This window comes from Liolophura sinensis, chromosome 5 (assembly GCF_032854445.1).
Source record: "Liolophura sinensis isolate JHLJ2023 chromosome 5, CUHK_Ljap_v2, whole genome shotgun sequence".
Classification (NCBI taxonomy): Eukaryota; Metazoa; Mollusca; class Polyplacophora; order Chitonida; family Chitonidae; genus Liolophura; species Liolophura sinensis.
In genome coordinates this window covers 681,116-702,113 of record NC_088299.1, presented here as the reverse complement: position 1 = coordinate 702,113, position 20,998 = coordinate 681,116, and the positions used below count along the sequence as shown (strand labels likewise).

The 20,998-nt window shown below is 47.6% G+C and overlaps 2 protein-coding genes across 2 annotated transcripts; both read right to left on the bottom strand.

Moving 5' to 3' along the window:
• Window positions 1-1,192: 1,192 nt before the first annotated feature.
• LOC135465925 (uncharacterized) lies at window positions 1,193-11,140 on the bottom strand. Its single transcript, XM_064743306.1, has 4 exons — window positions 11,034-11,140; window positions 9,948-10,669; window positions 9,512-9,788; window positions 1,193-2,060 (listed from the first exon to the last, which is right to left on the bottom strand). Exons 1-4 carry the CDS (start codon window positions 11,138-11,140, stop codon window positions 1,193-1,195), a joined length of 1,974 nt encoding a protein of 657 aa, XP_064599376.1.
• Window positions 11,141-16,209: 5,069 nt separating this feature from the next.
• LOC135465924 (cell surface glycoprotein 1-like) lies at window positions 16,210-19,027 on the bottom strand. The gene is made up of 2 exons (XM_064743305.1): window positions 17,731-19,027; window positions 16,210-17,621 (listed from the first exon to the last, which is right to left on the bottom strand). Exons 1-2 carry the CDS (start codon window positions 19,025-19,027, stop codon window positions 16,210-16,212), a joined length of 2,709 nt encoding a protein of 902 aa, XP_064599375.1.
• Window positions 19,028-20,998: the final 1,971 nt, after the last annotated feature.

The following is a 20,998-nucleotide window of genomic DNA, read 5'->3' as shown; positions in this document are numbered from 1 at the left end:
GTTTGTATGATTTGTGGCTGTCGTAGATGCGTAGATGAATGTTCGTTCTACTGACCTTCCTGAGCTGTCCTGGTGCTCTTGTTCCGATGGAACGGAGATCATTTCCATAGGCACTCCACATAAATGGTACAAAAGCTTTATTAACTGTAAAAGAACCCGTCGTGTTGATCTCTTCATTATAACAGACTAGTTATTTAAAGCAATCTGACTTCCATAAGTGCATAGAAGAGCGTTTGCCGTTTTAGGACCTCGGTCTGACTGAAAGTTCGTTATCCAGAATAACTGAACATACAGAGATCTGGAATACATGTGGAGCAATGTACTCGTTTGCCCCCACACTCTAACATGTCATGAAATCCAGGCGCTGGGTATGACATTGAGCTGCTCAAATAATCTTTGGTTTTCTCCATCAATTTGACCTCCCCTTTGATCTAGCAGAAGCAAACGCAGACTGGATAATTGGATGAAACATTTTACGATGGTCTATGGATTATTAATCCAGAGCGAGAGTGGCACGAAAAGAAGTAAGTCTGGCATGTCACGGACGGTGGCTTCCCGTCTAGACGGCCAGGTATATAAATGGCACTCCACCTCAGCTAACAGATTTTGACCTACTATAGCCATGTCTCTGGCAAATCACCCCATACACAACACTTGACAGCGGTAATTTGATATTTATTCTTACGCTTTCTAAATGTCAACCTGTTGAATCTGTTGCCTATCGGTTCTAAGAGCTATGTTTTCTTACGCCAACAATAGCTTCGTCCAGATCAGCCTCTCCAGTCCGCTGATCTCTTCCGGTAAGCACTAGCGAGCGAGACTTGTGACTTTCTGCACTACTTTTGAAACAAACATTCCAACCATGTACTGAAACAGTATCGCACCAGTCGTTTCCATGGCTGCCTTTAGTGAGACAGAATGACAAGCGAAATTGTTTGTAAAGTGTTTATTGGTGTGACGAAAAAATCTGTGTTTGCGTTCTTCTTGTTCTTTGTTGTGTAGTGGATATTGGAAATTCGTTTGCAGTTTTCAGAGGGTTGTTGTGGAGCCAAGACACAGTACGAGGACTGTTTTGGGCAGGGCTATTGTTGTGTTAGAAAACGGTACCAGGGCTGTTTTAGACAAACTTGTTGTTGTGAGCTGTTTGAGCAAGGTTTGTGGGACCTGGAAACGGTACCATGTAATGGCTGTTTTAGACAAGGTTTGTAAGGCTGGGAAACGTGGCTATTGTGGATTCAGGACACGGTACTAGAGCTGTTTTGGACAGGGCTATTGTGGAGTCAGGAAACGACACCAGTGCTGTTTCGGACAGGGCTATTGTGGATTCAGGACACGGTACTAGAGCTGTTGTGGACAGGGCTATTGTGGATTCAGGACACAGTATCAGAGCAGTTTTTGACAGGGCTATTGTGGATTCAGGAAACGGCACCAGTGCTGTTTTGGATAGGGCTATTGCGGAGTCAGGAAATGGCACCAGAGCTGTTTCGGACAGGGCTATTGTGTAGTCAGGAAACGGAACCAGTGCTGTTTTGGACAGGGATATTGTGGATTCAGGACACGGTACTAGAGCTGTTTTGGATAGGGCTATTGCGGAGCCAGGAAACGGTACCAGGGCTGTTGTGGACAGGGCTATTGTGGAGTCAGGACACGGTACTAGAGCTGTTGTGGACAGGGCTATTGTGGAGTCAGGAAACGACATCAGTGCTGTTTCGGACAGGGCTATTGTGGAGTCAGGAAACGGCACCAGTGCTGTTTTGGACAGGGCTATTGTGGATTCAGGACACGGTACTAGAGCTGTTGTGGACAGGGCTATTGTGGATTCAGGAAACGGCACCAGTGCTGTTTTGGATAGGGCTATTGCGGAGTCAGGAAATGGCACCAGAGCTGTTTCGGACAGGGCTATTGTGGATTCAGGACACGGTACTAGAGCTGTTGTGGACAGGACTATTGTGGAGCCAGGAAACGGTACCAGAGCTGTTGTGGACAGGGCTATTGTGGATTCAGGACACAGTGCCAGAGCTGTTTTGGACAGGGCTATTGTGGGGCCAGGGAATGGTACCCTTAAAAGTCAAGAGACGATAATTCAATCGAGGGAAGACCCTTTCAAAAAAACAACAGCAAGCTTCATACGTCAATTGAAACCCCGCAAACTGTTTTTTTTTTCTTCTTCTGTTTTCACATTTCTAAACGTCTGAAGAAGAGATTTATTTGGTGATGCTGTTGATATCGAGTAGAGCTATTTCTGAAAGTCGCTGTAGAGTCAACAGACACATCAATGCTGTGTACCTAGCCGTCACTCCCAAACCCAGGCAGTCCAATCCTTATCCACCTGAGAGTAACAACTCTTACCAGACCAACGCTGAATGAACGGCTCTGTTCCGTTTACGTAGTCTTTTCCGTGATGCAAGTTATCCGAAAATCAATATTAGTGCTGTCAATCAAACAGGCATATTCTCTGCAGAATAAATAATATCCTCACATCAGCAGGACCGTTTGTCTCCCTTCGCTATAGACCAGATTACCAAGTGAGACATTAATAATGCAGGCACGCAAGCCGCCAGACAGTGTAACAGAGATGGCAAACACATATCCCAGTGCGTAGCTTCCCCAGGCCAGACGTAACCCACACCCAGTTCAACTCACCTCTGTCCACGTAACCTCTGGATAATGGCCTCTCCGGGTAGAGGGAGGTGAGACAGGCAATCGACCTGTCACTGTCTCACAAGTCCCGCGAGCCGTGAAAAGGGGATTACCCTGGCATTCACGCTTCTCTTTCTGATCTCGACAAAGAACGACAATACAGGAAAATAGGTCAAGACAACCCCTCGGGCAGACAAAACCGCTCACCGCTAAGTGAAGCATGGGGAGGGTATAGTGAGTGTACATTTGTACGCTTAAATACGCTTGCCATCTTACAATAACAAGGTAGTAGCGGACACCTACTTCACGTTTAAAACTTTTAAAAAAAAATTTATATTCTCATAATACAAAATAGAGAGAAGATTTCCATTAACACGAAGTTCTTGTTTATCTTTACCTGCAAAGGCCAGGCGTAGAAAGTAAAATTGTTATCAAGACAAATGCTTAAATCAGCGCCGACGCGCGCCATATAAAGATATAAACCTGACGAGCACAATACAAGGATATAAACCTGAGGGCCGCCATACAAGAATATAAACCCAAGGGCCGCCATATAAGGATATAAACCTGACGAACGCCTTATAAAGATGTAAATCTAACGGCCGCCTTACAATGATATAAACATGACGGCCGCCTTATAAAGATATAAACCTGACTGCCGCCATATAAAGATATAAACCTAACGGCCCCCCAAACAAGGACATAAACCTAACGGCCCCCAAAACAGGGACATAAACCTGAGGGCGACCATACAAGGATATAAACCTGACGGCCGCATTATAAAGATATAAACCTAACGGCCGCCATACAAGGATATAAACCTGACGGCCGCCTTATAAAGATATAAACCTAACGGCCGCCATACAAGGATATAAACCTGACGGCCGCCATACAAGCATATAAACCAGACGGCCGCCTTATAAGGATATAAACCTGACGGCCGCCTTATAAAGATATAAACCTAACGGCCGCCATACAAGGATATAAACCTGACGGCCGCCTTATAAAGATATAAACCTAACGGCCGCCATACAAGGATATAAACCTGACGGCCGCCTTATAAAGATATAAACCTAACGGCCGCCATACAAGGATATAAACCTGACGGCCGCCATACAAGGATATAAACCTGACGGCCGCCTTATAAAGATATAAACCTAACGGCCGCCATACAAGGATATAAACCTGACGGCCGCCATACAAGGATATAAACCTGACGGCCGCCATACAAGGATATAAACCTAACGGCCGCCATACAAGGATATAAACCTGACGGCCGCCATACAAGGATATAAACCAGACGGCCGCCATACAAGGATATAAACCTGACGGCCGCCATACAAGGATATAAACCTAACGGCCGCCATACAAGGATATAAACCAGACGGCCGCCATACAAGGATATAAACCAGACGGCCGCCATACAAGGATATAAACCTGACGGCCGCCATACAAGGATATAAACCTGACGGCCGCCTTATAAGGATATAAACCTGACGGCCGCCATACAAGGATATAAACCTGACGGCCGCCTTATAAAGATATAAACCTAACGGCCGCCATACAAGGATATAAACCTGACGGCCGCCTTATAAAGATATAAACCTAACGGCCGCCATACAAGGATATAAACCTGACGGCCGCCATACAAGGATATAAACCTGACGGCCGCCATACAAGGATATAAACCTAACGGCCGCCATACAAGGATATAAACCTGACGGCCGCCATACAAGGATATAAACCAGACGGCCGCCATACAAGGATATAAACCTGACGGCCGCCATACAAGGATATAAACCTAACGGCCGCCATACAAGGATATAAACCTGACGGCCGCCATACAAGGATATAAACCAGACGGCCGCCATACAAGGATATAAACCTGACGGCCGCCATACAAGGATATAAACCTAACGGCCGCCATACAAGGATATAAACCTGACGGCCGCCATACAAGGATATAAACCAGACGGCCACCATACAAGGATATAAACCTGACGGCCGCCATACAAGAATATAAACCTGACGGCCGCCATACAAGGATATAAACCTAACGGCCGCCATACAAGGATATAAACCTGACGGCCGCCATACAAGGATATAAACCTGACGGCCGCCATACAAGAATATAAACCAGACGGCCGCCATACAAGGATATAAACCTAACGGCCGCCATACAAGGATATAAACCTAACGGCCGCCATACAAGGATATAAACCTGACGGCCGCCATACAAGGATATAAACCTAACGGCCGCCATACAAGGATATAAACCAGACGGCCGCCATACAAGGATATAAACCAGACGGCCGCCATACAAGGATATAAACCTAACGGCCGCCATACAAGGATATAAACCAGACGGCCGCCATACAAGGATATAAACCTAACGGCCGCCATACAAGGATATAAACCAGACGGCCGCCATACAAGGATATAAACCTAACGGCCGCCATACAAGGATATAAACCAGACGGCCGCCATACAAGGATATAAACCTGACGGCCGCCATACAAGAATATAAACCAGACGGCCGCCATACAAGGATATAAACCTAACGGCCGCCATACAAGGATATAAACCAGACGGCCGCCTTATAAGGATATAAACCTAACGGCCGCCATACAAGGATATAAACCTGACGGCCGCCTTATAAAGATATAAACCAGACGGCCGCCATACAAGGATATAAACCAGACGGCCGCCATACAAGGATATAAACCAGACGGCCGCCTTATAAGGATATAAACCTAACTGATTGCCTCACACATGGTCTCAGACTGCAATTCATTTTTCATTTGGTTAGAAGTTAACGTTCAAGGTCGTTGAGCAGTCCGTAAATCTGCAAGCCAGAAACCCTCTCAACGTTTTTTTTTACCTACCAGTGAGACATTACTTGCAAAAAGCTTGAGGCTCCATTATGGGTAAAAGACAATAGCTAGAGCCCCTCAACACAAGAGGGGTCTGGATGTGTAAGCGTGACAATAGCGTTGGGCACTTTTTACGCCGTTTCCAACTGTGGGCATCCGCTGAAGTTTCAACTGCGCACAGTCTGCCGTATAACCGGTGACAGTTACCAAAAAAGGTCTACACCATAGAAATTAACACCATTGGATAAGGGAATTAAATTTAATGAATTAAAAAAAGTAGTAGGGCGACATTTTTTGTCTGTAAATGACGTAAGCGTTAAAGAATGAACGAATGAACCATAGACTGGAAAGCGCTTTAAACAAACGTAAACTGGTATAGGATGTCCACGTAAACATGACGCCAAGCGTGAAGGTCATGTGACAGTTTATCATCCGTCATCGTTTTGATTTGCCCGGCCGTGACATGCCTGAAAGCAGTCCTAGAATATTCTCCGCAACATGGTTAGGTTAATGAGCAGCCCTCATTTCTACAGCAGCTCTTCTACACTGGTGTTTCTCACAACTTGAAAGCACTGCGTAAGGAAACATTTTGCCCTAGACAGATGAAATATACTGTTATTTTTTTTAATCAAAGGCGCGGGCGTGACACGAGGCTTGAACCCCCGTTTTCGAGTTCAACATCCCCATACATAGTATACTCTGACACCATAATGCTGGCTGTACGTGAGAAGTCTGGCAACAACCTGTGCATGGTCTTGGGTTTCCCCTGGGGCTCTGTTTGGTTTTCTTCCACTATAATGCTGTAGAAATCCAATCATTCAAATAAATATAATACTAATTTTAAGAGGGACGAAGCCCTAGAAATCGTTTGCAACATTGTAAAGAACAGTGAAGTGATGTGACATCAAAGTGCATATTCGAACGATGTAGGCAAACTGTCATATAAAAGGAGCTATATAAATAACCATCATCAAAACCATACATTTCCTCCACATCATTTAACACAATTTCTGTGTAAAAATGATCAAAATGTCAGCTAGGAGGCTGTCCATAACTTAAAAAAGGCCAAAAATCATACATAAAAATTCGCAATGTGAAAATTAAATTTCAAATTCTAACACAATATAGATGTATCTGGTTATAACTGCACAACAGAGGTGCCAAGGCCTTCATCCCTGCTTAGCTCTCTTGCCCTTTCCATTGTACATTTTACAACCAGAACAGCCAACCTCGAATCTGAGAAAAATAGTCTGTCTACAGAACTCAGGAGTGTGATTTTATTCAAGTTTACCTTGAAGAACGCTCATCGGCCTGTAGTGGCGAAACAAAGAGATGCCTGATAATCAGAACCTTCGAACACAGTAAGAATGCCTACAACGAAATCCTTTAACACACTCAGAACTGCGAGCAATGCAATCACACCTGCCAAGTACTAAGCCTACATGCACCGTACACTCTGTTTGCCCGTGGAAAGGTAACAACGTTAGAAAGCATTGCTGAAGAGAATGCCAAAGCCATTGAAAATTCCAAGCACTGGTCAGAACTGCTGCTAAGATAAGCTCTACCCCTAAATTAGCATAAAGCATTGATAAAAATCCTGTAAAGAATTGCTATTGTTTGTACAGAATATGTATGTAAAGGGAGGACTATGGCTTAACGCTATTTCGGCTGTATTGCCGCCATATCGTTCGTTGTTTGTATAGAACGCCACCGCGAGTAGTCCCTATTGTTATTCTTCAATGCTTTAATTGTGTAACAGTGCATGTATGCTCCTTCTTTAGTCCTAGAAATCTAGCCTGGCCTGATCTGCATCCCTAACGTTGACGATCATTTCATTCCTGAAGATGGTTTTGGTAAAACCGAAATATAAATGCAATGCTTGTCTTTTACAGGAAATAGGATATCACTCTGTTCAGTGAGAATGACAATATATCGATGATTATTATGTATACACAATTAAGGAATAACGCAGATTAAACGTGCATACTGTATTGTACTGGTTACACTGTCAGTCAATAACTCCAACATGATCTTCGAAAAGTACGGCTGTCATAAGACGAAAATTGTAACATAAAGGAGGTTGTTGGGGTTAGGGTGAAATTGTCCACGTTTACCCAAGGGGCTGATGGAAGGTGTATGATACCCATGTATTGTGTATTGTCTCCTGTAGCAAATGGGCTCCGGGAACATGGTCATGTTGTCTGCTGTGTGGATTCGTCAGCGTTACCCACCAAGAGTGTTGGGGGTGGGGAGATCAGTACTAAGCCACGCCGACACGGGCCAGACTGGAAATACATGAAATCTATATGGTCTCATGACGTCATGCGGGTGTCAATAACGCACGGTGTCGTCTGGCATCTGCTTGATGCCAACATCAGACACATCTATCACCCTACCACTTTCACATCGAATTATTCAATTTTTTCCTGCGAAGCTAAGCCGGGGCTTCAGTCGTCTCATTTCGCTCACACTGTTCTCACTGGCGAGCTTCTGCTGTAATACCGATGACGTGGAAACTCGTCTTCTCTGGTTTACCCCTGTCCTGACCCGCTTATGGCCAAATCACTAATGCCATTATTAAGCCGCAGAGACAAATCGAAGTTATCAATCTTAAATAAAGCCTTGAGTCGGAGAGTTCTGAATCCCTGGGAGGCCCCTGGGGATTACCTTGGTCTTTCCAAGCATTTCCGGCTTCATCAATACAGAAGGTGCCTGAAAACCTGACCAAATTCCACACAACTCACACAAGTTTCTTTTATTCAGTTTATCTTTTATCCCCGTACTCAAAGAATTTTTCGCTTATGTAACAACGGTCATGTTTTGGACTTCCTTCCTGACATAATGTCGCAGTAGGGGCCTCCGTGGCTCAGTCAGTTAGCGCGCTAGTGCAGCGTAATGACCCGGAGCCTCTCACCAGTGCGGTCGCTGTTTGTCCAAGTCCAGTTCATGTTGGCTTCCTCTCCGGTCGTAAGTGGGAAGGTCTTCCAGCAACCTGCGGATGGTCGTGGGTTTCCCCCGGGCTCTGTCTGGTTTCCTCCCACCATAACGCTGACCGCCGTCGTATAATTGAAAAATTCTTGAGTAGGCCTACAGCGTAAAACACCAATCAAATAAATAAAATAAATAATGTCGCAGCAATATCAGTGATAGGAGTAGACAGTTAACATGCCACCTGGCGGCCAGATCACGGCTATATGGGTAGAATTTCACGAAAAATTGTTACAGAGCGAGGCTATACATCTGTGCAGTTGCGATACAGTCTCTATTCTTGTTAACCACCTCAAGGTTATTTGTGCTTCCTGACTTCATACACAGCTGCGGTAAATTTATTTTATGATCTCTTGAACACGTCAATAATATTATTTTTAGCAAAATAGCTCAAATCTATATTATTAACCTTGTACACATGTACGTGGAAAAACGTGAAAAAAGTAAGGCGAATCGGATCGGTCACAGTTATCATAGAATAAACAATACCTGTTGTGGTCAGAGCTCTGTGTAGCCGTCTGTTCAGTCCCAGTCATCACAGATGTCACAATAGCTGTTGTGGTCAGAGCTCTGTCGGTCCATATCAGTCAGTTATCAAAGATGTTCATGTCATAATGCCTGTTGTAGTCACAGCTCTGTGGGTCCATGTATGGCCAGTCACAGTTATCACAGATATCACAATGCCTGTTGCAGCCATAGATCTGTCGGTCCATGTATGGCCAGTTACAGTTATCACAGATATCATAATGCCAGTTGTGGTCAGAGCTCTGTAGGTCCATGTATGACCAGTCACAGTTATCACAGATATCATAATGCCTGTTGTGGTCAGAGCTCTGTCGGTCCATGTATGGCCAGCCACAGTTATTTCAGATATCATAATGCCTGTTGTGGTCAGAGCTCTGTCGGTACACGTGTGGCCAGTCACAGTTATCACAGATGGCATAATGCCAGTTGTGGTCAGTGCTGTGTCTGTGTCTGGTCTGTCACAGTTGTTACACATATCACAATACCAGCTGTGGTCAGAGCGCTGTCTGTCTGGTCGGTCAAAGTTGTTACCGATATCACAATACCTGCTGTGGTCAGAGCTCTCTCTCTGTGTCTGATCGATCACAGTTGTTACAGATATCACAATACCTGCTGTGGTCAGAGCTCTCTCCGTGTCTGGTCGGTCAAAGTTGTTACCGATATCACAATATCTGCTGTAATCAGAGCTCTCTCTCCGTGTCTGATCGATCACAGTTGTTACACATATCACAATACCTGCTGTGGCCAGAGCTCTGTCTGTGTCTGATCGGTCACAGTTGTTACAGATATCACAATACCTGCTGTGATCAGAGCTCTCTCCGTGTCTGATCGGTCAGAGTTGTTACCGATATAACAATACCTGCTGTGGTCAGAGCTCTCTCTGTGTCTGATCAGTCACAGTTGTTACCGATATCACAATACCTGCTTTAGTCAGGGCTGCCACTAAACCTGTTGTAGTCTGTGACTGTTTTACAGATATCACTATACCTGTTGTTGTCAGACCTTGACCTATCTGTGACTGGTCCCTCAGGGTTGACACTATACCTGTCTTGCTCGGAGGTTGGCCAATCTGTGTCTGGTCCGTCAGGGTTGCCACTATACCTGTCTTGCTCAGGGCTTGGCCTATCTGTGTCTGGTCCTTCAGGGTTGCCACTATAACTGTTATTGCCGGAGCTTGGCCTATCTGTGTCCGGTCCGTCAGGGTTGCCAGTATACCTGTCTTGCTCACAGCTTGGACAGTATGTGTCTGGTCCGTCAGAACTGTCACTATACCTGTTGTGGTCAGAGCTTGGCCTATCTGTGTCTGGTCCGTCACGGCTGCTAATATACCTGTTGTGGTAAAGGCTTTGCCTATCTGTGTCTGGTCCGTCAGGGCTGTCACTATACATGTTGTGGTCAGAGCTTGGCCTATCTGTGTCTGGTCCGTCAGAGTTGCTAATATACCTGGTGTGGTGAAGGCTTTGCCTATCTGTGTCTGGTCCGTCAGGGCTGTCACTATACCTGTTGTGGTCAGGGCTTGGCCTATCTGTGTCTGGTCCGTCAGGGTTGCTAATATACCTGTTGTGGTGAAGGCTTGGCCTATCTGTGCCTGGTCCTTCAGGGCTGTCACTATACCTGTTGTGCTCAGGGCTTGGCCTCTGTTTCTGGTCCATCAGGGATGCCACTATACCTGTTGTGGTCAGAGTATATCCTCTCTTTGTCTGGTCCGTCAGGGCTGTCACTATACCTGTTTTGGTCAGAACTTGGCCTTTCTGTGTCTGGTCCTTCAGAGCTGTCACTATACCTGTTGTGGTCACGGCTTGGCCTCTGTGTCTGGTCTCTTACGGTTGTCACTATACCTGTTGTGCGCAGGGCTTGGCCTGTTTGTGTCTGGGCTATCAGGGTTGCCACTATACCTGTTGTGATCAGGGCTATGCCTCTGTGTCTGGTCCATTAGGGTTGCCATTATACCACTCTTGCTCAGAGTTTAGAATATCTGTGTCTGGTCCATCAGGGCTGTCACTATACCTGTTGTGGCCAGGGCTTGGCCTGTGTGTTTGGTCTGTCAGGGTTGTCACTATACCTGTTGTGGTCAGAGCATGGCCTATCTGTATCTGGTCCGTCAGGTTAGACATTATACCTCTTGTGCTCAGAGCTTGGCCAGTATGTGTCTGGTCCATCAAGGTTGACACTATACCTGTTGTGCTCAGAGCTTGGTCTATCTGTGTCTGGTCCAACAGGGTTGTCACTACACCTGTTGTGGTCAGGGCTTGGCCTCTGTGTCTGGTCCGTCAGGGATGTCTCTATACCTGTTGTGGTCAGAGCTTGGCCTATCTGTGTCAGGTTCATCAGGGTTGTCACTAAAACTGTTGTGGTCACAGCTTGGCCTATTTGTGTCTGGTCTGTCGCGGTTGTCACTACACCTGTTGTAGTCAGGGCTTGGCCTATTTGTGTCTGATCTGTCGCGGTTGTCACTACACCTGTTGTAGTCAGGGCTTGGCCTATTTGTGTCTGGTCCATCAGGGTAGTCACTATACCTGTTGTGGTCAGAGCTTGACCTATCTGTGTCTGGTCCGTCAGGGCTGTCACTATACCTGTTGTGGTCAGGGCTTGGCCTATCTGTGTCTGGTCCGTCAGGGCTGTCACTATACCTGTTGTGGTCAAGGCTTGGCGTATCTGCGTCTGGTCCTTCAGGGTTGCCATTATACCTGCCTTGCTTAAAGTTTGGCCTATCTGTGTCTGGTCTGCCAGGGCTGCTAATTAACCTGTTATTGTTAAGGCTTTGCCTATCTGTGTCTGGTCCGTCAGGGCTGTCACTATACATGTTGTGGTCAGGGCTTGGCGTATCTGCGTCTGGTCCTTCAGGGTTGCCATTATACCTGCCTTCCTTAAAGTTTGGCCTATCTGTGTCTGGTCCGTCAGGGCTGCTAATTAACCTGTTATTGTTAAGGCTTTGCCTATCTGTGTCTGGTCCGTCAGGGCTGTCACTATACACGTTGTGGTCAGGGCTTGGCCTATCTGTGTCTTGTCCGTCAGGGCTGCTAATTAACCTGTTATTGTTAAGGCTTTGCCTATCTGTGTCTGGTCCGTCAGGGCTGTCACTATACATGTTGTGGTCAGGGCTTGGCGTATCTGCGTCTGGTCCTTCAGGGTTGCCATTATACCTGCCTTCCTTAAAGTTTGGCCTATCTGTGTCTGGTCCGCCAGGGCTGCTAATTAACCTGTTATTGTTAAGGCTTTGCCTATCTGTGTCTGGTCCGTCAGGGCTGTCACTATACACGTTGTGGTCAGGGCTTGGCCTATCTGTGTCTTGTCCGTCAGGGTTGTCACTATACCTGTTGTGGTCAGGGCTTTCCCTCTGTGTCTGGTCCGCCAGGGTTGTCACTTTATCCATTGTGGTCAGAGCAAGCACTGTCTGTGTCTGGTCCGTCATGGCTGTCACTATACCTGTTGTGGTCAGGGCTTAGCCTAACTGTGTCTGGTCTGTCGGTGTTGTCACTACAGCTGTTGTGGTCAGGGCTTGAACTATCTGTGTCTGGTCCGTCAGGGTTGCCATTATATTTGTTGTGGTTAGAGTTTGGCCTCTCTGTGTCTGGTCCGTCAGGGTTGTCATTATACCTGTTTTGGTCAGGGCTTGGCCTATCTGTGTCTGGTCCTTCATGGTTGACACTATACGTGTTGTGGTTAGGGCTTGGCCTGTCTGTGTCTGGTCCGTCAGGGCTGTCACTATACCTGCTCTTGTCAGGGCTTGGCCTATCAGTGTCTGGTACGTCATCGCTGTCGCTATACCTGTTATGGTCAGGGCTTGGCCTATCTGTGTCTGGTCTGTCGCGGTTGTCACTACACCTGTTGTGGTCAGGGCTTGGCCTATCTGCGTCTGGTCCATCAGGGTTGTCACTACACCTGTTGTGGTCAGGGCTTGGCCTATCTGTGTATGGTCCATTAGGGTTGTCACTATACCTGTTGTGGTCAGAGGTTGGCCTCTGTGTCTGGTCCGTCAGTGTTGCCACTATACCTGTCTTGCTCAGGGCTTGGCCTATCTGTGTCTGGTCCGTCATGGTTGACACTATATTTGTTGTGGTAAGGACTTGGGCTCTCTGTGTCTTCTCCGTCAGGCCTGTCACTAAAACTGTTGTGGTCAGGGCTTGGCGTATTTGTGTCTTGTCCATTAGGGTAGTCACTATATCTGTTGTGGTCAGAGCTTGGCCTCTCTGTGCCTAGTACCTTAGGGTTGCAACTATACCTGTTGTGATCAGAGCTTATCCTCTCTGTGTCTGGTCCGTCAGCGTTGTCACTATACCTGTTGTGGTCAGGGCTTGGCCTATCTGTGTCTGGTCCTTCAGGGTTGCCACTATACCTGTGTGGCCAGAGCTTGGCCGATCTGTGTCTGGTTCTTAAGGGTTGCCATTATACCTGTCTTGCTCAGAGTTTGGCCTATCCGTGTCTGGTCCTTCAGGGTTGCTTATTAATCTGTTGTGTTTAAGGCTTTGCCCATCTGTGTCTGGTCCGTCAGGGCTGTCTTTATACCTGTTGTGGTCAGGGCTTGGCCTATCTGCGTCTGGTCCATCAGGGTTGTCATTACACCTGTTTTGGTCAGAGCTTGGCCTTTCTGTGTCTGGTCCATCAGGGTTGACATTATACCTGTTGTGGTCAAAGCTTGGCCTCTGTGTCTGGTCCGTCAGGGTTGTCATTATACCTGTTGTGGTCTCCCAGCTTGGCCTATCTGTGTCTGGTCCATCAGGGTTGACACTATACCTGTTGTGGTCAGGGCTTGGCCTATCTGTGTGTGGTCCGTCAGGGCTGTTACTATTCCTGTCTTTCTCAGGGCTTGGCCTATCTGCGTCTGGTCCGTCAGGGTTGCCACTTTAACTGTTGTTGCCAGAGCTTGGCCTATCTGTGTCTGGTCCGTCATTATTGCCACTATACCTGCCTTGCTTCGAGCTTGGCCAGTATGTGTCTGGTCCGTCAGAGCTGTCACTGTACCTGTTGTTGTCAAGGCTTTGCCTATCTGTGCCTGGTCCGTCGAGGTTGCCACCTTCCCTGTTGTGATCAGGGCTTGGCCTCTGTGTCTGATCCATCAGTGTTGCAATTATACCTGTCTTGCCCAGAGTTTTGCGTCTTTGTGTCTGGTCCGTCAGGGTTGCTAATGTACCGGTTGCGGTTAAGGTTTTGCCTATCTGTGTCTGTTCCGTCAGGGCTGTCACTATACCTGTTGTGGTCAGAGTTTGCCCTATCTGTTTCTGGTCCGTCAGGGTTGTCAATATACCTGTTGTGGTCAGAGCTTGGCCTCTCTGTGTCTGGTCCGTCGAGGTCGTCACTACACCTGTTGTTCCAGGGCTTGGCCTATCTGTGTCTGGTCCATCAGGGTTGTCACTATACTTATTGTGATCAGGCCTTGACCTATCTGTGTCTGGTCTGTCAGTGTTGCCACTATACATGTTGTGGTTAGGATTGGGCTCTCTGTGTCTGGTCCGTCAGGGTTGTCACTATACCTGTTGTGGTTAGAGCTTGGCCTCTTTGTGTCTGATCCGTCATGGTTATCACTATACCTGCTGTGATCAGAGCTTGGCCTCTATGTGTCTGGTCGGTTGAGGTTGTCACTATAACTGTTGTGGTCAGGGATTGGCCTCTCTGTGTCTAATCCGTCAGGGATGTCACTATACTTGTTGTGGTCGAAGCTTGGCCTATCTGTGCCTGGTCTGTCGCGGTTGTCATCACACCTGTTGTGGTCAGGTCTTAAACTATGTGTGTCTGGTCCGTGAGGGTTGCCATTATACCTGTTGTGGTCAGAGGTTGGCCTCTCTGTGTCTGGTCCGTCGAGGTCGTCACTACACCTGTTGTTCCAGGGCTTGGCCTATCTGTGTCTGTTCTGTCAGTGTTGCCACTATACATGTTGTGGTTAGGATTGGACTCTCTGTGCCTGGTTCATCAGGGTTGTCACTATATGCGTTGTGGTCAGAGCTTGGCCTCTCTGTGTCTGGTCCGTCATGGCTGTCACTATACCTGTCGTGGTCACGGCTTGGCCTAACTGTGTCTGGCCTGTCGCTGTTGTCACTACACCTGTTGTGGTCACGGCTTAAATTATCTGTGTCTGGTCCGTCAGGGATGCCATTATATTTGTTGTGGTCAGAGCTTGGCCTCTCTGTGTCTAGTCCGTCGAGGTCGTCACTATACCTGTTGTGGTCTGGGCTTGGCCTATCTGTGTCTGGTCCATCAGGGTTGTCACTATACTTGTTGTAACCAGGGCTTGACCTATCTGTGTCTGGTCCGTCACTGTTGTCACTATACATGTTGGGTGAGAGCTTGGCCTCTCTGCGTCTGGTCCGTCAGGGTTGACACTACACCTGTAGTGGTCAGGGCTTGGCCTATCTGTGTCTGGTTCGTCAGGGTTGACACTATGCCTGTTGTAGTACGGACTTGGGCTCTCTGTGTCTGGTGCGTCAGGGTTGACACTATACCTGTTGTGGTACGGACTTGGGCTCTCTGTGTCTGGTCCTTCAGGACACTCACTATACCTGTTGTTGTCTGGGCTTGGCCTATCTGTGTCTGGTCTTTCGCGGATGTCACTACAACTGTTTTGGCCAGGGCTTGGCCTATCTGTGTCTGGCCCATCAGGGTTGTCACTACACGTGTTTTGTCAGGGCTTGGCCTATCTGTGTCTGGTCCATTAGGGTTGTCACTATACCTGTTGTGGTCACAGCTTGGCCTCTGTGTCTGGTCCGTCAGTGTTGCCACTAGACCTGTCTTGCTCAGGGCTTGGCCAGTATGTGTCTGGTCCATCAGGGTTTCTAATATACCTGTTGTCAGAGCTTGCCCTATCTGTGTTTGGTCCGTCAGGCCTGCCATTTTACCTGTTGAGGTCAGAGCTTGGCATATCTGTGTCTTGTCCGTCACTGTTGCCACTAAACCTGTTTTGCTCAGAGCTTAGCCAGTATGTGTCTGGTCCATCAGAGCTGTCATTATACCTTTTGTGGTCAAGGTTTTGCCTATCTGTGTCTGATCCGTTGAGGTTGCCATTATACCTGTGGTGGTTAAAAAGCTTTGCCTATCTGTGTCTGGTCCGTCAGGGTTGTCACTATACCTGTTGTTGTCAAGGCTTGGCCTATCTCTTTCTGGTCCATCAGGGTTGTCATTACACTTGTTTTGGTCAGAGCTTGGCCTATCTGTGTCTGGTCCATCAGGGTTGCCACTATAACTGTTGTGGTCAGAGCTTGGCCTCTGTGTCTGGTTCGTCAGGGTTGTCATTATACCTGTTGTGTTCACAGCTTGGCCTATCTCTGTCTGGTCCATCAGGGTTGACACTATACCTGTTGTGGTCAGGGCTTGGCCTATCTGTGTGTGGTCCGTCAGGGTTGACACTATACCTGTTGTTGTAAGAACTTGGGATCTCTGTGTCTTGTCCGCCAGGGTTGTCACTAAAACTGTTGTGGTCACAGCTTGGCCTATCTGTGTCTGTTCTGTCGCGGTTCTCACTACACCTGTTTTGGTCAGGGCTTGGCCTATCTGTGTCTGGTCCATCAGGGTAGTCACTATATCTGTTGAGGTCAGAGCTTGGTGTATCTGTGACTGGTCCATTAGGGTTGCCACTATACCTGCTGTGGTCAGAGCTTAGCCTCTCTGTGTCTGGTCCGTCAGGGTTGTCACTATACCTGTAGTAGTCAGGGCTTGGCCTATCTGTGTCTGGTCCGTCAGTGTTGCCAATATACCTGTTGTGGTCAGGGCTTGGCCTATCTGTGTCTGGTCTGTCGCGGTTGTCACCACACCTGTTGTGGTCAGGGCTTGAACTATCTGTATCTGGTCCTTCAGGGTTTCCATTATACGTGTTGTGGTCAGAGCTTGGCCTCTCTGTGTCTGGTCCTTCGAGGTCGTCACTATACCTGTTGTTGTCAGGGCTTGGCCTATCTGTGTCTGGTCCGTCATCGCTGTCGCTATACCTGTTGTGGTCAGAGCTTGGCCTATCTGTGTCTGGTCTGTCGCGGTTGTCACTACAACTGTTGTGGTCAGGGCTTGGCCTATCTGTGTCTGGTCCATCAAGGTTGTAACTACACCTGTTGTGGTCAGGGCTTGGCCTGTCTGTGTCTGGTCCGTCATGGCTGTCACTATACCTGTTGTTGTCAGGGCTTGGCCTATCTGTGTCTGGTCTGTCGCGGTTGTCACTACACCTGTTGTGGTCAGGGCTTGAACTATCTGTATCTGGTCCTTCAGGGTTTCCATTATACGTGTTGTGGTCAGAGCTTGGCCTCTCTGTGTCTGGTCCTTCGAGGTCGTCACTATACCTGTTGTTGCCAGGGCTTGGCCTATCTGTGTCTGGTCCGTCATCGCTGTCGCTATACCTGTTGTGGTCAGGGCTTGGCCTATCTGTGTCTGGTCTGTCGCGGTTGTCACTACAATTATTGTGGTCAGGGCTTGGCCTATCTGTGTCTGGTCCATCAAAGTTGTCACTACACCTGTTGTGGTCAGGGCTTGGCCTATCTGTGTATGGTCCATTAGGGTTGTCACTATACCTGTTGTTGTCAGAGCTTGGCCTCTGTGTCTGGTCCGTCAGTGTTGCCACTATACCTGTCTTGCTCAGGGCTAGGCCTATCTGTGTGTGGTCCGTCAGGGTTGACACTATACCTGTTGTTGTAAGAACTTGGGATCTCTGTGTCTTGTCCGCCAGGGTTGTCACTAAAACTGTTGTGGTCACAGCTTGGCCTATTTGTGTCTGTTCTGTCGCGGTTCTCACTACACCTGTTTTGGTCAGGGCTTGGCCTATCTGTGTCTGGTCCATCAGGGTAGTCACTATATCTGTTGAGGTCAGAGCTTGGCTTATCTGTGACTGGTCCATTAGGGTTGCCACTATACCTGCTGTGGTCAGAGCTTAGCCTCTCTGTGTCTGGTCCGTCAGGGTTGTCACTATACCTGTAGTAGTCAGGGCTTGGCCTATCTGTGTCTGGTCCGTCAGTGTTGCCAATATACCTGTTGTTGTTAGGGCTTGGCCTATCTGTGTCTGGTCTGTCGCGGTTGTCACTACACCTGTTGTGGTCAGGGCTTGAACTATCTGTATCTGGTCCTTTAGGGTTTCCATTATACGTGTTGTGGTCAGAGCTTGGCCTCTCTGTGTCTGGTCCTTCGAGGTCGTCACTATACCTGTTGTTGTCAGGGCTTGGCCTATCTGTGTCTGGTCCGTCATCGCTGTCGCTATACCTGTTGTGGTCAGGGTTTGGCCTATCTGTGTCTGGTCTGTCGCGGTTGTCACTACAACTGTTGTGGTCAGGGCTTGGCCTATCTGTGTCTGGTCCATCAAAGTTGTAACTACACCTGTTGTGGTCAGGGTTTGGCCTATCTGTGTCTGGTCTGTCGCGGTTGTCACTACAACTGTTGTGGTCAGGGCTTGGCCTATCTGTGTCTGGTCCATCAAAGTTGTCACTACACCTGTTGTTGTCAGGGCTTGGCCTATCTGTGTCTGGTCTGTCGCGGTTGTCACTACACCTGTTGTGGTCAGGGCTTGAACTATCTGTATCTGGTCCTTCAGGGTTTCCATTATACGTGTTGTGGTCAGAGCTTGGCCTCTCTGTGTCTGGTCCTTCGAGGTCGTCACTATACCTGTTGTTGCCAGGGCTTGGCCTATCTGTGTCTGGTACGTCATCGCTGTCGCTATACCTGTTGTGGTCAGGGCTTGGCCTATCTGTGTCTGGTCTGTCGCGGTTGTCACTACAACTGTTGTGGTCAGGGCTTGGCCTATCTGCGTCTGGTCCATCAAAGTTGTCACTACACCTGTTGTGGTCAGGGCTTGGCCTATCTGTGTATGGTCCATTAGGGTTGTCACTATACCTGTTGTGGTCAGAGCTTGGCCTCTGTGTCTGGTCCGTCAGTGTTGCCACTATACCTGTCTTGCTCAGGGCTTGGCCTATCTGTGTCTGGTCCGTCATGGTTGACACTATATTTGTTGTGGTAAGGACTTTGGCTCTCTGTGTCTTCTCCGTCAGGGCTGTCACTAAAACTGTTGTGGTCGAGGCTTGGCGTATTTGTGTCTTGTCCATTAGGGTAGTCACTATATCTGTTGTGGTCAGAGCTTGGCCTCTCTGTGCCTAGTATGTTAGGGTTGCAACTATACCTGTTGTGGTCAGAGCTTAGCCTCTCTGTGTCTGGTCCTTCAGGGTTGTCACTATACCTGTTGTTGTCAGGGCTTGGCCTATCTGTGTCTGGTCCTTCAGGGTTGCCACTATACCTGTGTGGTCAGAGCTTGGCCGATCTGTGTCTGGTTCTTAAGGGTTGCCATTATACCTGTCTTGCTCAGAGTTTGGCCTATCCGTGTCTGGTGCTTCAGGGTTGCTAATTAACCTGTTGTGTTTAAGGCTTTGCCTATCTGCGTCTGGTCCATCAGGGTTGTCATTACACCTGTTTTGGTCACAGCTTGGCCTTTCTGTGTCTGGTCCATCAGGGTTGACATTATACCTGTTGTGGTCAAAGCTTGGCCTCTGTGTCTGGTCCGTCAGGGTTGTCATTATACCTGTTGTGGTCTCACAGCTTGGCCTATCTGTGTCTGGTCCATCAGGGTTGACACTATACCTGTTGTGGTCAGGGCTTGGCCTATCTGTGTGTGGTCCGTCAGGGCTGTTACTATTCCTGTCTTTCTCAGGGCTTGGCCTATCTGCGTCTGGTCCGTCAGGGTTGCCACTTTAACTGTTGTTGCCAGAGCTTGGCTTATCTGTGTCTGGTCAGTCACTGATGCCACTATACCTGCCTTGCTTAGAGCTTGGCCAGTATGTGTCTGGTCCGTCAGAGCTGTCACTGTACCTGTTGTTGTCAAGGCTTTGCCTATTTGTGCCTGGTCCGTCGAGGTTGCCACTTTACCTGTTGTGATCAGGGCTTGGCCTCTGTGTCTGATCCATCAGTGTTGCCATTATACCTGTCTTGCCCAGAGTTTTGCGTATTTGTGTCTGGTCCGTCAGGGTTGCTAATATACCGGTTGCGGTTAAGGCTTTGCCTATCTGTGTCTGTTCCGTCAGGGCTGTCACTATACCTGTTGTGGTCAGGGTTTGCCCTATCTGTTTCTGGTCCGTCAGGGTTGTCACTATACCTGTTGTGGTCAGAGCTTGGCCTATCTGTGTCTGGTCCGTAAGGTTTGACATTATACCTGTTGTGGTTAGAGCTTGGCCAGTATGTGTCTGGTCCTTCAGGGTTGCCACTTTAACTGTTGTGGTCAGGGCTTATTTTATCTGTGTCTGGTCCGTCAGGGTTGTCACTATACCTGTTGTGGTTAGAGCTTGACCTATCTGTGTCTGGTCCATCAGGGTTGTCATTACACCTGTAGTGGTCAGGGCTTGACCTATTTGTGTCTGGTCCATCAGTGTTGCCACTATACCTGTTTTTTCTTCAGGGCTTGGCCAGTGTGTGACTTTAATATGCTTTCTCTAATGAGGCAGTTGTACGCCTTTATGTGGCAGTGGTCAAGGTTTACCCAGTTTTCTTCGAGCTCAAACAAAATTGCGGGGGCATTGTCTCATTTTCATCGCAATGTAAGATGATCCATTTACTGCTTTGATGGTTTTTGTTTTACAGGGCTATTACATTTTAACATAGGGTTTCATTTTCGTTCTAAGGTTAGTCCAAACTATTATTATGATCCTGTCAGCAATTCCTTTAAGGGCATATGAAAGGTTAGGCCTTTATTTGCTGCCTAGAATGTGTCCTAACTAAAAAAAAAATTAGTTTGTAAAGTAAGTAGCTTGCAGTGGTGAAGTCAACATCGACAGCTGCCGAAACAACTCTTTGGAGTCAAGCTGGTTCCTCACTTCGAGTGTGCTCTTCGATGACGTCATTTCCGAAAATTTCCGACGAAGGGAAAGTATGCATAAAATAGGGAAAAAAGGTGTACATAAAAGATGTCTTAAATGTTTTAAAAATGACTTTTTTAGAATAACTCTCTTCAACCTTAAAACTATGATTTTTGTTTTGACGCCCCTTTTATGTATCCAATAATACTGATCGTTATCTGGTGATTATATATT

Excerpts from the sequence above, each read along its gene's own strand:
- LOC135465925 (XM_064743306.1), bottom strand. The coding sequence starts at position 11,140 with ATGTCTAACCTGACGGACCAGATACAGATAGGCCATGCTCTGACCACA. Across the intron at positions 10,670-11,033 it reads CCAAGCCCTGGCCACAACAG|AAACAGAGGCCAAGCCCTGA; the intron begins GTATAGTGACAG and ends CTGATGGACCAG. Across the intron at positions 2,061-9,511 it reads CAGCGCTCTGACCACAGCTG|GGTACCATTCCCTGGCCCCA; the intron begins GTATTGTGATAT and ends TTGACTTTTAAG.
- LOC135465924 (XM_064743305.1), bottom strand. The coding sequence starts at position 19,027 with ATGGACAAGACACAAATACGCCAAGCCTCGACCACAACAGTTTTAGTG. Across the intron at positions 17,622-17,730 it reads CCCTGACCAAAACAGGTGTA|GTATAGTGTCAACCCTGACG; the intron begins GTGAGAACCGCG and ends TTACAACAACAG.